This window comes from Colias croceus, chromosome 14, assembly GCF_905220415.1.
Source record: "Colias croceus chromosome 14, ilColCroc2.1".
In the NCBI taxonomy this organism is placed as follows: domain Eukaryota; kingdom Metazoa; phylum Arthropoda; class Insecta; order Lepidoptera; family Pieridae; genus Colias; species Colias croceus.
Window position 1 is genome coordinate 2167078 of NC_059550.1, and position 17058 is coordinate 2184135.

General features: G+C 33.3%; 1 protein-coding gene across 2 annotated transcripts; it reads right to left on the minus strand.

The window, feature by feature from the left end:
* Positions 1-1146: 1146 nt before the first annotated feature.
* On the minus strand, positions 1147-14849 carry LOC123697426 (insulin-like growth factor 1 receptor). 2 transcript variants are annotated; one of them, XM_045643942.1, is made up of 8 exons: positions 14543-14849; positions 13355-13543; positions 10473-10683; positions 7869-8009; positions 7457-7665; positions 5987-6133; positions 3494-3656; positions 1147-3113 (listed from the first exon to the last, which is right to left on the minus strand). In XM_045643942.1, exons 2-8 carry the CDS (start codon positions 13375-13377, stop codon positions 1263-1265), a joined length of 2745 nt encoding a protein of 914 aa, XP_045499898.1. In that variant the 5' UTR covers positions 13378-13543; positions 14543-14849; the 3' UTR covers positions 1147-1262. The 2 variants fall into 2 exon arrangements, with proteins under 2 accessions (XP_045499898.1, XP_045499899.1); XM_045643943.1 differs by having other exon boundaries at positions 10473-10693.
* Between the last annotated feature and the right edge of the window lie 2209 nt (positions 14850-17058).

Here is a 17058-nt window from a genome sequence, read left to right on the forward strand (position 1 = left end):
AATAACGAAGGAATGCTCTGCGCCTCTTTACACAAGAATCTGACAGAGTGAAAAAACAAATCCGATTTAAAATTCGAATGCGAAGTTGTTGAGTTTAACTTTATTTAAATTAACTAATTTTCTACTGATTAGGTCTCTCGTAAGACAGGCAGACTATGGCATGAAAGCAAATTGTTTTCAAGTTTATTCAAATGTCATTCACCATTATCTCCTAATCTATTACTGTAATACAAAAGGTTCTAAGCATTTCTCTCAACAATAATTTCGGCTGTATTAATTAATAATGGACGGACAAAGCTAAATAGTACTCAAAATATAATGTAACGTAATAAATTCCAGCATTATTAATGTATAAGTCATGAGCGTCCAAAAGCACTATGATGATTAACGCCATTTAAAGTCTCGAACACTTAAGTATACCTTTCTAGAACTTGGCATTATTAACAAGCAAACTCCAGCCCACTTTTAATTACGAAAGTAATAAGTTATGGCAAGGATATTTTGGAAAACATTTACTCTCCTTCCATTAGACGAGATGAAACTCGGCGGGATTGTCCACTCGACCGGAATCCTTTTTGTTTCACATCAACTTGTTTATTACGGCCAATTTTTCATCAAGGAAATTGAATGCCTGCTTTTATTGAATATAAAATTTATTGGATAAATATTTTTTAACATGATGCTCGCAGATGAGAATAACGACTGCGAAGTCGTTTTAAATTTTCAGTTATTTTTTTCTACATTATTTAGTTACAGTCGCTTTAAATACAGTTTTATTTTCATGTGCTAAATAACTGAATAAGCAAATCAAGTTATTTATCATGCTTAAACTATAGTATACTTACCTTTATTAATATACTAGCTTTCCACCCGCAGCTTCGCCCGCGCAGTCAAAGAAAAACCCGCATAGTTCCCGTTCCCGTGGGATTTCCGGGATAAACCCTATCCTATTTCCCGGGGTAAAAAAGTAGCCTATGTCCTTTCTCGGGTATCAAAATATCTCTACACCAAATTTCTTGCAAATTGGTTCAGTAGTTAAGGCGTGATTGAGTAACCGACAGACAGACAGAGTTAGATTCGCATTTATAATATTAGTATGGATTGATTTTTGTGAATGAAAAATACTGGTATATAAATACAGTCAATTTATTTAATATCGACAGTCAAGACTAGTATTAACATCATTATCATTGCAATCCTTAACCTAATTCTTATCATAATTGAATAATCTTATTATTAAATACCATTTGGTACAAATCACTTTAATCAAATCGAGTCTCTCTTAGGGGTATACTATAAATGGGTGCAAAATCTGACATCATTATAGCAGGCGGTTCACTTTCATTACGATACATAGACGTCGCATCCACCAGTGGAACATCATCTGTTACATTACTTCTGGCTTTCCATCGCCAGCCAATTATAAAAGAAAAAACATTTATAAAGATTCCAAACAAAACGCCTGATAGCCACCAGGTCGTCCTGACTAACGTTTGCACAACTACTTTCTTCTTCTCATCACACGAGTAACTATTTGCGAGAGTTTTAGTGCATATTCGCACAATATATTTATTAGCAATTTGCGACTTAATTATCAAACTTGTTATATTTCCAGGAACGCAGACGGCATGTGGAAGGAGAGAACTATAATCGTTAAATTTAATTGCTGGGGAAACTTCAACTGTGTAAGACAATACTATACCATTTATAGCACTAGGTGGGTCCCATTTTACAGAAACATAGCCGAGTTCATTTGCACTGAGAAATGTGATCGTGGGAATATCAGCATTCATCGACTTCAAAGTTTTAACAACGCTCCGGGCAGATTGGCTGCACTCATCCCTCGTACACGCTCTCAAATGAAAACGATAATCCCTGTACGGCGCCAATCCTCCTATCTGGAAATCTTTTCTTGTGCCATTTAAATTTAAAGCTAAACTCTTAACATACGAGCCCACTGACATGTTCCTTGGTCTCTCACTTGCAAAGTCGCAATCGCGAAGTATATGACACACATCAAAATACTCATCTACCATCGCACCAATAGTAACCATTGATAACATCCCACACATAGATTCACAGCTCTTATCATAATTTTTTGGAGGTCTCATCACTCTGGCATGTACTGAATAATCTTCTTCCCAATCGTAAATATTATTTGAGCAATGATCTAGTGAATTAACGTCAGCATTGTGTATATCAATCAACATTACATCTAATTCATATCTAACAATGTATGGAAGATAGTCTAAATGATCTACCCATCGGATGACGACGACGTCAGAAGATGAAGCGGCCAATTCAATAATAAAAGGCGGTTTAGGTTTTCCAACTGATGTTGTAAATTTCTCTACTGAACTCCTTGCCAAGTGTCGGTGTGTGGGGTCGTATTTTTCAATACAAATAGCATATGTTGTGGCTGGATCGAGTGATGTCAATTCCAATTCCACTACATAATCAACTGGTGTATGTATACTGACGGCATTCCAGTCTGACTCACTACATGCTTCAGGGACGGCTATACTGTGTAACCCATGAGGAACTTTTACGTATAAAATTGTATAGTGAACATTTGCTCCAGCTTGTGGGTAAAACTTAGCTAAGGCAGCAGTCTCATTTTTTACTTTTATTGTCAAATTTAGAGAAACCTCATCACAACTACCACTATAACCGTTTAATCCTTGAGGTATGTCCAATAAACTAGGCGTTTTCGGAAACGCATGGATCAGTTTTTCAATTTGATTCATACAGAGCATCTGATTTCTATAAAACGACATGGTACCTTTGTCTACTTTTAAATTTTCTGTTACATTTGGAAGAAATAAAGTTTGCAGATTTTGCATATCGTGAACTACCAAACTATATTTATCATTATACAAATTATCTCCACGAATACGCCTTAAAGATGGAAGGAACTCTAAAGACGTCACAACAATCGAGCCCCGTATTTCTATATAGTCCGATACTTCTTGGATGCTCCTCAAATAATATCTGAGCTCGTTCATCGCCTCTGGTAAAGCTCTTATGTGAATAGTTAAAGAGCCTTTTACGTAGACGCATTTAGCAGCTGCTTGGATCGACGCTAAAGTCTGTACCGTTAAGTTGTAACAAGTCTGGAAAGAAAGTTATTTTTAGACTATAAAGAAGTTGTTAAGAATATTTCCTAAAGATTTTACAAGACGGAATATTTGAGGTTATATATTTTATCATGATTTACAATAAGAAACTCTGAGAAATGTACCATACCCATTATTCGCACAATGATCAAACATGACATTGGTATAACAACGATTCAAACGTGATCCTTTCATGTTCTAAAATGAATTAAAACATCAAAGACGTGCAAAAAGATTCCAAAACTCAGTGTCGGTAACCATTAGGTAAAAGCATTTGATCTTTTGGCCACATAAGTAAAATATTCGTTTAAAATAATGAAAATATACCGCAAGGTTTGAATGTGTTTACTATGTGTTAATACCGGTAGTATAATTACCTTATGGCAGTTGTCACATGGCTCGCAGGTCACCAATCCCGAATTAGTAAATCTGACGTAGTTTTCTGGACAATCGGAAACACATGTATTGTTCCACGGCCAGCGGTCCAAATGTCTACATTCATCTATTGTCACACAGTAATTACTGTCTGTTAGGACAATCCTGAAATGAACGTCGCAATTAACTTTTGTCCAGGCTGGTCTTAATTTTTTGCACGAATAAACTGATTAACTACTCAGTGTATTGAAGTGTATTGAAGTGTAATGAAGAGGGGACAATAATTTTGTAATTTTGTCCTTATTTCTTCTTATGATTTTATTTATATAAATTTTCTTTTGACATATAGATACCAGTAACTTGGAAGGTTGGATACAGTCATCCCTACAACACATAAACATTAATATAAAATATGATAATGATAATAAGTAAAAAAAAAGGTCAAATCGATTAGTTATACAACCTGGGGTTATACATGATAGTTCCTGAATGCTTAGCAGATGATTTATTTCTGATATAAATTGAAAGAAGCTACTATTTCTTATTAACGCCAATACAACTATACACCTAGAACTAAATGCATAAAAATAAAAATGAAAGGTAACGAGGAAACTTCTTAGCAACGTAACGAACCGACTTCAAACTTTACGGCTATGAAATTAACTGCTGCATAACTTATTAGCAGTATTTTAAAGGATAAGTTTAAAATATAAAATAGGTAAAATGTAGGTTTGAAAATCTGTGACAGAATAAACTCCAAAAAAGAAATATTGTAAGTACCTATTTTTTGTTTATGGCTACCTACTTTGCATGCACTGGCGTATCTTTATAATGTGCTAATTTTAAGAAATCAATATGATGGTGATATCACTACCTACTAGACACACTACTTTTTTTCATTTACTACTACCTACTGTTGGATACAATGTTACTTGATAACAACAATGTTCGACACCCAAAATTTCTGAAGATCTTCACATCATGCTCAGTGAGTGTGCAGTCTTAAAACCTAATTAAAACATTGTTTAAATCTAAAACGTAGAATGAAATACATTGAATTTAAACAACCACAAATTAGTATTTACTCAAAGTTAAAAAAATGTCTTCAAATGAAACATCTAATAATTTCCCAATAAAACGTTCACAACAAATATTAACAGAGAGCGATAAAACGATCCAAACAAAACAAGCAAAACAAATTAAAATACTTTGTTTTTGAACGGAGACGTTATATCTGTAGCTAAATTCGTAATTCCCTCGAATTCGACATCCGATATCCAAGTGAAATCCTGAATAATGACTCTGTATCGATTCTAAATGAGGTACTTAGAATTGCTTGTTTTCGGTGTACGTGATCATGTTTTATTTTTTCCTTAGTCGAGTAACGGTTTCGATTTAGGCGATTTATTGGATGATATTCATGAATTATGACCGTTTTCAGAAGGTTTTTAGTATTTTAATTACAATTTCTACAATTACGCAATTGAATATCATTCAATCCCATTAAGCTTTTATTTTTTTAAATACTAGCTGTGCCCCGCGGCTTCACCCGCATTGCTCCGCTCCTGTTGGTCTTAGCGTGATGATAATATAATTAGCCTATAGCCTTCCTCGATAAATGGGCTATCTAACACCGAAACTTTTAGGGAAGCGCGTTCCATCTTAGACCACATCTCAGCTTAACATCAGGCGAGATTGTGGTCAAGCGCTATACCAATAAAAAAAAGAAAGAATTTTTCAAATCGGACCAGTAGTTCCTGAGATTAGCGCGTTCAAACAAACAAACAAATAAACAATCAAACAAACTTCAGCTTTATAATATTAGTATAGATTTTTTGTCCTGTTTTTAAATATTTTTAGTAGAATGGTTAAAAATAGGAAAATTCAAAGCCTGGAGATCGAAATAATACGGGACTAACCTAGTTGCGGCCGCTGACATCCAATATTGTTAAGCCCTTGTTAAGCCAAATTAAGTTACATAGGAGAGATTTGTTTTTGCTAAAATGTTTATTGTATCCTAAAATAAACTTTTTACCAAAAATAAATCTCTCTTGTTACTTGTTTTACGTGTTTAGGATTATATTACTTATATGCTAAACTGTTACTAGTTTATACGGAATGGGATTGATTATAAAAACAAGTAAATAAACATATATTCCGACCGAATTGAGAACCTACTCCTTTTTTGCAGTCGGTTATAATAATGAGATTGTGCTGTAAATTATTTTAATTACACATTCACAAGGCAAGACCTAAAAGTCACTTTTGCATAGTTTTCGATTTCTATTTGGGTTTGCTATTGAATTATACCCTAGATTCTAGAATATCAATGAGAACCTTCGGTTTATGGCACGTACCTATGGTTTATAGCACGTACCTTTGATGCCTGAACTTATTAACCAACCTATATAACTCTCTTACAGGCGACAATTACATATTACATGAACACAAATCACGTATCGTCACACCATACACACAAACACATTAATACTTACGTTCTATCCGGGCACGTTGGCACACACATCCCCTTGTACGTGAAATATCGACATAAGGAACAATTCTTTGCGTCGGTTCTGCGGCAACCGATACATTCAGGGCTACACTGCTCCGCCTCGGGTCCTTCGAGGAAACGCTGACATTTCCTGTCAACGGGTGGGAATGTCTTTATCTATATTTGAAGTATAGCTTGTGTTTCTTGATACTGTGTGTTGTGCAGTGGACAAATAATTGAATGAAAATATAATGGATCAAAGGATTCAGAACTGCTCCAAAAAAAAAATGATGACACGATGTAGTGTGGAGTTGGAAAATGAGAAATGTTATTTTATTATCTAAGAATAAATTACTGCGCACTACTTAATTACTTTTTTTTATAGGATTATTTCAATAATTTAGGCAAGCCTTTACAGGCTATTTATATTTATATAATATCATAATCGTGTTAATATATTTTAAACTAGTGAAACCTGTCAATAATCATGGAAACTTCTGTTTCTTTACATAATTAAATAAGGAGAAACTTATCATCAATAAATCGATAAAATTTTCTGCCTTGGTTAAAAAGTCAAATATTATACGTTCCTAATCCTTGAATTTATTCAGCAGAATAAGTGATAAGGGCTTCATTTTGACAAACGACGTGCAACGATAAAAGGGCTTTCCTTGAGCATTCTACTTCGGTCGGCCTCTTATCAACATTATCCTTACTAATATAAATATTAATGCTTTAATGGATTACCTTAACTCCGAGAAAGTAAATATATTTGTTTTATTTTGACGTAAACCACTAAATCCTAGCTAGATGGCATGTTTAAAGATGCAAAAAGGTAAACAAGATGGAAATAATTTTTTGTCAGAATAAAATTAACTTTGGAACTTTCCACACAAGGCTCTCTAGTCACAAGCTAAGCAAGACGTGTATTAAGATAAATAGACTAAAGTGATACCATCGCAAATATATTTTTTGTTCATAAGTTATTTTTACTCGGAAAACATATTCATCACCTGTTTTCCAGGCGTGTAGATCGAACACATACTTTCTAACGGAATAACCTGTGCTAAATTTTTCGTCGTATAAAAGTCTAACAGTTTTCTAATTAATAATTAACAATAATAGAGATGAAATTATAAGCGAACTAACTTATGCTTGTGGCTACGAATGTGTGGAAATAGTTTTTCGCGATTTCTGACTTTTCTAGTACTCATACCTCAGTTGGTCTTTTAGAGTGTTTTGATCCCCATGAGAAACTGGATCGATTGGCATCAAAAAAATTTTTTTTGAAAACTGCAGATTTCCTTGCTGACCGTACATTTTTTCAAAAATCTGTGAATGCAGATTAAAATTTCTCAAGAATTTAAGGATAGTCTCCTAAGAACGTTTTCATGTAGCTACAACGGTTAAGGTACCTGCCCTTCATGACCCATCTTAACCTTCCACCCTGTATACCAGTTTATCTCAAAATTACCTGTTATTCCAACAATAGTTCGTAGAAGCATTAGTAGAGCACGTACAAGGTATGGTCTTGCAGCTATTATACGGGTCCATGGCACTGAGTACATGCCTTGCGTTGGGTGCTATAACGCCCCAATTGACAGAATCTACGTAACAGGTCAACGGACCAGTCCAGATGATTACTCCACCTCTGTCAATTTTGAGCAGATTTGATAGACCTATCTGGAAATAGAAAGATTTTAAAGATTTCCTTTAAAAACATTGTCTTAGTAGGCAATAATTACAGAGTCAGCGCAATAAAATCTCGTTTTGACAAAAATGTATTACGAAATCAGAAGAAATAATTTCAGAGTGTTTTCAAATCAATAGAACTAACTATACAACGTTACCTAGTTGATTGTATGATTATAATACACATATATTACCTCTCTCAGTTTGGGCATATCATTGATGATAAGCGCGTAGTCTGTAATAAGTGTGTTGCCTCGTATCCTCATGAGATTGGGAAACAGTTCTCCCACTGACTCCAGACCAAAAACTCTATACATAACTACGAATCCTGTGACCTGTAAACGCGTATACCAGTCAGAAAATATCATTATGTATTACTATAATAAAGTATCCAATAATATTTTGAAAGCGAGGTTCGCACCTGACACAAACTCAAAACCCAATCAACGTTAATTCGAAGGGTAAATATATTTTGAAGACTATTGCTAAAACCTTACAAAATAGTTGGCGAGTATCGCTAAAATATTACAATCCATTTACACATATCTTGTCACTCTTCAGAAAAAAGGAAAAGAAAAATGTAACTCCGACTCGACGATCTTCTTAAAACTTCCAACATTGCTAACAAGAAATAGACGTAAGATACGTTCTGTTTCCACTTAAGCATTACCAGCATTAATTTCTAGTGCTATATTTTCTAATGAGAGAGCTCTTCATCGCGTTGTTTTGAATGTAACAAACAAGGGGACGTAATAAATCAAAATAATTGCTCGCAAGTCGCACATACAACTACCACACAGAATCGTATATACCCTCTCGTAACGATACTCGAGTCTCCAGTTTTAACAGTCATTGAAGTGAATCATATAAAATATAAAAATTAGTAACTATTGTGTTATGCATGACATTTCTAGAAGACTGAAGAGTTTTCCAGGGAAGAGTGCGCCATTGATGTCGAATCTAAACTTCCACTATTGAACTATAAACTCGTACCATTAAGGGAGAATGTGGTAAAATCAGTTGACCCAGATACGGTAAACTACGTGAAGTTTTCTTAGCATCGCCGCCATTGTGCAAGAAAATCCTCATAACTAAAGCGAATTTATTAGTTCTGGATATGTACAAACACGTACACGTACATAACACTTCCAATTTCTACCGAATTCCAATTCATTGAGCCCTAAGTATTTCGATTCACCGCTCAAATCCGACAATAAACCTATCAGGAAACCTAGACGCTAGAAACTTAACTTCACTAGAATTTCCAATGCACATTCCGTTTGAATTGGAAACGATTTATAAAACTAAATGGATCAACGATTTAAACGCTTCAGCTTTGATAAATCGTTCACCTTTTATCGGTGAAAGTTCCCGTATCGGGATCAAACGGTTTTATTTTCGGATTAATCCCTAAAATAACAATTTCCTAAAGCTGTCTTAATATTTCCATGTGCGTTTTTAATAAAATGCTCAACTATTGGAAGGGAAATTTCCATAAATTCGTTCGTGGCTGTGAAAAATATTTTTTCGAACTATTTGTTTTTATTTAATGAAAGTGTACTCTAGTACTAACTTCTCTTTTTGTTGAGAATCAAGAATATTTCCGAATATATCGCTCAATTTACGAGTATCAAATGTTGTACGATTCATAGTATATTAAAATTAATACATTCTACTTATCAAACGTTGCGTAATAAGTACGTTTGGTTACCTACGCATGCAATTTTATTACTAAAATCTACCACAATATTCATCTTCCCTACCATACTCGTATCTTCGACCTCACGAGTAATATTACCGACAATATACTTTACCGCAATAAATTCCTACAATGGAACTCTTATTGAAATTTATTCATCTAGTGTACTAGCAATAATGCTAACAGAATTACCTGAGGAACTTGCCTGGTATAATATGCTTGAAATTGGGGCAAAATCATATAATTCATACAAAATTATGACTATAGGATAAAAATATAAAAAAAATAGACAATATCACTGATTGTATCAAATATCAAACAATATCTATTGATTGGATTCATTTCAATAGCATTTTTGCTAATACATTTTTCTATAAGAAATAAATAACTACGTAAACATAATATTGTAATAAATTATATACAAGAATTTTTCTAATAGAACGACATTCATCGAATAAATCAATTAATTAAAGTAAGGTAAGGGCCGTAAAATAAATGTGACTTTAACGTACGAGGAAATTAACTTTTCTACAAGATTTCCGTGTCACTTTTTATTTCCTTTACTAATAAAAAAACATTGTCCTTAAACAGTCTTTAAGTAAGTAAACAAAACCATTATTATTAGGACCATGTAAAACCAAAACTCTTACACCGATGATGATAATTGAAACATTTTTTGGTTAAGGCAATCTTGAATCATATTCACTAAATTAAACTTTTCAAAACATACAGTTCACATCAAACACTATATCAAAAGAACAATATTTAATTTAAATGCATTTTCATTTTCCCTTTTTATTGCAAATTTTACTTTACTGATCACGGCGCTCATTCCTCGAGATCTCTACGATATAGAAAAGAATCAATCCCATACTGCAATTTAGGTAACCATTATGTTTCAGTACATAACTTTCACGAGTGGCCGAGTTGGTCAGGCATCCACCCCGGAATAGCGCGAAAGGATGCGGGTTCGGGTCCCGCCTCGTGATCGAATTTATTCTATTCTTTATAAATTTATATACATAACTTGTTTTAAAATTAACTCTGCTGCTAATATCTAATCTTTACGAATATCAAAGAAAATAAGAAAATTACTCACCTCCTTCAAATTTGGGAAGCTGACATTCCTAAAATGGCTCCTGTTTGTCCTCTCCAATAACGTCATCTTCAAATCTCCCAATATTATAGTACAGTTCTGCAGTTTGTGTAGCAAACTTAATCTATTTATGAACATATTTGTACAATATCCATGGTATTCGTATGGTCCGTTTAAAGAAGCGCTGGATCCAATGAGTGTGCATAATGTAAGCCTGTAATAACCTTCTTCAATAACTTTTGTGTGAGAGATCAAAGCAATGAAAACATTGTACAATATTTAGGAACGTAGCGTTTACTCAATACTTCTCTTTGTGGATAACAAAGGTCAAATAAATAAGGCGTTACACACGCTTTAGGATGATTTGTGAAGAAAATAATTCCTATAATGCTTAGATATTATATTCCATGTTTATTTTACGGTATTTTTAGAACATTTTAAGAGCAAGTACTGGAGGATTATTTATTAATAACAACATAGCAGTGCACAACTTTAGCCTTTCTGAAAAATGTCAGCTTCACTTCACGGAATTTTTAAAATTAGTAAGGTAGGTATAAATTTTTTTATATTCTGAGAAAATTAATTTTGTATAAAATGTGTAGTGATACAAGGTATAATTTTTGTTATCTTAATAACATACACTTCAACATTTTGCTTAAAAATTTCAAACCTCTTGTGTTCAATGCCATGATATAATATTACGTAATCAAGAACTGATTTATGAAAAATTTTATTCACGCATATTCGTTTCTTATGAGTACCATACGTTCCTGTCGTTCATACGCCTTAAATTAATACCATCACATCACCAAAAACTGGTATAGGGAATAAACAACCTCTTGTTAAACATAATTCAAAACATTGACTTATTGATACCCGAGACCTTTGCTCCATAAATTGACTACAAATTGAATTTTCTTCACCCGTTGAGGTCAAAACCGGAGCTCGGAATAAATAATATTCAGCGAGACTTTCAACGGCTTCTTTTATAGGTTACAGATAAAAATATTTGTACATAATATTCACAACAGCTAATTAGCTTTTGTTAATATATTTCTAGATATTTCTTCGCCATATCCTGGGTTTATTGAGATAAGAATTGTGACGAGAAACATATGTGTATGTATAACGTATTATTTTCCCATCCTACTAATATTATAAATGCGAAAGTTTGTGAGGATGGATGTGTAATGTATAATGTATATACTGTATGTATATCTTTGTTACTCTTTCACGCAAATACTACTGAACTGTGAACATATTACTACAAAATTTAGCACACATATAGAGGGTAACTTGGATTAACACATAGGTTTCATCCCGGAAATCCCACGGGAGCGGGAGCTATGCGGGTTTTTCTTTGAAAACGCAGGCGAAGCCGCGGGCGGAAAGCTAGTACAATCTTATATATAAAAATGAATCGCAAAATATGTTGGTAAGCGCATAACTCGAGAACGGCTGAACCGATTTCGATATTTCTTTTTTTTATTATATTCCTTGAAGTACGAGGATGGTTCTTATGTAGAGAAAACGTAAACATGTACCACGGGCGAAGCCGGGGCGGACCGCTAGTATATTAATAAAAGCTTTTCCGTTAAATTTCTCCTTCCTTCTTATTTTCAGCTTACATCGCATCGTTACATGTAACAATATTTCAAACTATGGTTTTATCAAGAATGTATTACTTAGCACAGTATTACAATATATTTAGGAAATATATTGCAATACTGTAGTATTAGTGTCTAGCTTTAAAGATGCAGTAAGGGCCATTAGATTGATCTCTCTAATATCCATACTGCCATACAATATCGGGGTCATATTATACTGGTTCTTGGATCTAGCTACTAGAATATTGTTATCATAATCGATTGGCATGATTCACATTTCACATAACATCAAACGTGTGTGGCATCCGAGGACAATATTGCTATTACAAAGATCATTCTGTATCCAGGTATGCAATCAATTACGAATAATTTCTAATAAAATTCTTGTAGTGTACGACTATTTAAATGGTATACTTTATATCACTTTTTATTAATGACGCCAGAATATGTTTTGCTGTTCTTCTTTGACAGCAAATTGACGAAATTACGTGAATTTTGGTCTGGAAAAAAGTTACTTTCTGCTCTGATACCACGGTATACCTATAATTATTATACTTAGTAAAAAGACTTTTTGCACGACAAGTCTACTTGCACAGGATATAAGGTTGTATAAGATTGATGTTAGTTTAACTTTTTTATAGCAGAGCAAGGAGCAGGTGGGCCACCTGATATCATTAACGACCATGTGCACCACGCAGCCTGCGTTGAGTTAAAACGTTAATGAGAAGTTACTCGCATTTCGTTTTAAGTTACGAAATAATAGGTATTAAATCCATAGGTGATAGGGATCACATTCATTTGATATCAAATTAGTACTAGATACTTATTAATTTTTCAAATATAATAATCTAAGCTAAAAGTTATAATCGTTTGATAAACGAAAGTTCACATTATTCTGTAATAACACATAACAGACGATTTTTGTTTTTAGCCAAAATAAAAGAAATAACGTTCTTTTTTCAAAGCGTGTTAAACACTGTATTTACGCGGGACATAATTTTTGGCTCATAGCATAGGCCCATAAATCAGAGAGGTTTACAACAAGCATATTTTGTAGGATTCTTCATTCTATCAATAATATTTAGCAAGTTGTACAAACTTCCTCTTTGAATTATAAATTATTATTAAAGATGAAAGTGAATCTTATTGCACCTTTTTAGTTTTTAATCTTTCAACAGTCGTCCTATATCTCTTTCGCAATATTTGATTCACTCATTCATTTCTACCAACCTTATTCCATCATTATTAATAATTACGAAAAAAAAAGTAAATAATTACCAAATTACCGCTGCCGACGCCATAATATTCTGAACTTGTCTCGACCACCGAACTTTTTGTACTTTTTCTGCGCCCGCGCCTTCAATCTTTGTCTGAACAATAATCTCCGAAGCAGCTTCAAATACACATTAGATCCACACGGAAGGCACATTGTTTTTGAGACTCTTGATACATTTGTTCCTTTAGTACCTGTATAAAAGATATGATATAGGTATTAATCCTTATGTATGAAAATAACTAACACTAGATTGATAGGACTAAGTGATATGTTCAAATTATTTTGAATTACATTGTAAACTTTATCTACATTAGGAAATAGTAATTTCCCTTGGTCCAATTCAACAAGAATATGATATTATTATCTTAACGGGTTTTAAACCCAGAATTTTCCTTTTGTTTAGGTACTACTGAGGCATAAAGAGTTACCTCTCTATCAACGTAGAAACTTGAAAATCGTTACAATATCTGATCGAAGCTCCTTTGATTAAAATCGTCGAACAGTTTATCAACTTCTTCCATTATATCTATTAAAAAATCTAACTTCAGCATTTCAATATTTTTATTTGTAATTTTTATCTCCATTATTTTTATATTTGATCGATGAAATTAGAAATCATTTTTAAAATCTACCTAACGAAATCTAATAAGGGTTTGACATAACAATATGATTTTCGTCTTTATTATATTACCCACATAATTTGAAATAATTTTCTCACTAACAAAATAAATAGATAAAACAGCTGCAACATTGACGTTCGTTTTTATTTAAACAAAAATTTAAACTAATTATGATTATACTGAAATTAAAAGAGGAAATTATTTAGTCATAAAACTTTATAAAATACTAGCTTACCGCCCGCGGCTTCGCCCGCTTTCTCTAAAACGGTTTGAAATTTAAACTATCCTATCTCTCAAGTTGGATCGAACTGCACATGGTGTGCGAATTTTATTATAATCGGTTAAGTGGTTTAGGAGTCCATTGAGGACAAACATTGTGACACGAGATTTATATATTATATATATAAGATTAAGATAAGATAAGATATGTACCTACGTCAGTAACTAACCAAATCTGGCGGAACAAGTCGCACAAAAACAACCTACCTGCACTTAGCCAGTTTGCCGCTTTCAAAATAACGACGCTTAAACTTTCAAAACTTATTGCTTTTATGTATGGTATTTACTTACCCCTTTATATTCAGGTCAAAATGCTTGCGTATAACGCTATTGCAATTAAAATTTTGAACAAAAGAATGAAACGTTGTAAGTAAAAACGAGAAAGATTACCGACGTTTCGACACAAAAAAATAAAAACAAGATGGCGCCCAAATTGCGAAAAATTTCGTACACAGGGTGCTATCAACTTTGTCATGGATGTCTATTGTCTAAGTTTATTGGTTCTAAACAGACTTACGTCTAGGTAGTATAATTATAAATGCGACTTATCTACAAGGAAAATAACACTGAATTTATTAAATGCGCCCGAGCGAATTAGAGTTGCCACTGAGACTAACGTTACATCGAGTTAGTGCAAATTATTTAATTATGCTCGTGAAGATTCGATAGGCTCTTAATTTAGGACCGTGACCTTAAAAAGGTCACCGATGTTATACAGGTTGATGGGATTTAAATACCGCTTTTTTTTTCAATGCACATGTTCCAAGTAGGTACTTACGTACGTAAAAAGCAATAGGTAGGTATCGAGAATTCGTGTACCTTTTTCTATATAAGAATCTCTATATATAATATTATCTACTACTGGGAACATTGATTATAATAATTTTATATTCAAATGCACCTACATATTTGTTTCTTTAAAATCTGCTATATAGGTACATTGACACCAATTTAATGGATATTTTTGAACAGTCAGACTCTTTTGAATTAAAAACAAGATTATTGAAATGTTTTGGTATTGTTATCATTTTAACTAGTAAATGGTAGTCATTAGTTTTTTTTATTCTATAATATTCAATTCCTTGAATATTTGAAGCTTAATATTAAATCCTAAAAATCCTAGCTACGAAGTATAACTTTAGCTACCTGAAAGAGAAAATACGGAGCTAATTGCCGTTCCTAGTTTGTAAATTGAACTAAATTCAGGGCAGACCAATTACGTACTGGTACATAAAAATTTCACTTTGACCTTGTTCTAATTCTGTTCCATACAACCTATGAATCAACTAAGTAGGTAATATTTCTGATGGCACGTGTATAAATTTATAAAACATAATTCTTCAAGATTTGGCAACACGTAGAGTATTATTAATCTTAAAAATAAATATAAAATGTACAGAGAATTCGATTGTCAGTCGTATTACTTACAAATTACAATTACATTTAATAAAAAAAAATACAAAAAAAGTACACACTGTTCTGTTGCAGTATAAAAAAATATATTGAAGTCAGTTATTACAAAGCATCCTGTATAACGAAGGCCCGCAGGTCAAGTGGGCTTAACAAGTAATATTGCATTTTGTACGCTGTACATAAAGCGCTGAGTGCATGCTTGTATAAAGATATAGCTTGCAGCTTAAGTATCGTATCTTATGATACCCTGTTGTATAATAATCTACGTCAAGAACTATATCGTCTTATTCCGGGTAACTGAACATTGCTAAAACTGAACAGCTCGCAATAATTATTAATTACTGGAGACTGGAAAGCTTTCGTACTGTTAATTATTTAAACACGAAATTTCTACCGATTTGAATGAAGTTTGCAATAAAAATAGCTGATCTCTCAGCGTCGAATATATAGGCGACTTTAAAGGAAATGAGCCCCTAGAACCGTTTTTTCCGTGTACTTGTTCAGGAGGGAAGTGGAGTGGAAGTGGCAGAATTCTATAAGAAAACATACTTTAGGTATCTACTATCTACACTATGAAATATACCTCTACCTACCCTACTTTCTGCTATTTATTGGACATTTGATTATGATAAAAATGATTCTTAGAGCTGTAGTGTTAACAATATTTATGGAAATTGGATTTACGGGCCAAGCACATTACTTTGGCGATGCAGCGGGCTTGCTGCTTTTGTTTCTCACTGTCAACGTAGCAAAAAGCAGCGCCCACGACTCCAGCCGTCTGTTCACTGAGCCGCAGTTTATCATCATTGATTTGATATTATTAATTACTACATATTATTATTTATATGTGCTATTTATTAAATAGGTTTGAAGTCGGTGCCAAACACTAAGCCCATGCACCGACATCAAACCTTTTTTGAAGTCGGTTGTTTTTAACCACAGTTTTAACTCAGTTATTTTTATTTAATATTTTTAGTGTATTTTTCAACACGAATCAAACGAGCCCAAACTCGATAAAGTTGAGTCAATATATTAATGAGTTCCTATGGCCACCTTCCGATTCCATCATCAAATCAGCTCCATGTCATGATAATGTTTCATGGCTATCCAATTTACATTCGTATACAAAATTTCAGCTCAATCGGTTACCGGGAAGTGAATCAAAGTTACTTGCTACATTCCAATTAGGTCATCGAGTGCAGACAAAAATGCTCATACAATAAAAACTACTGGGCCTAGCCGAATATATTTTATGGGACCAATTCGACACCATCCCGCATCGAACAAAAAAAGAATCACGTAAATCGGTTCAGAAACCTCGGAGTAATCGGTGTACATACATTAAAAAAAAATATATACCGGCCGAATTAATAACCTCCTCTTTTTTTTTTGAA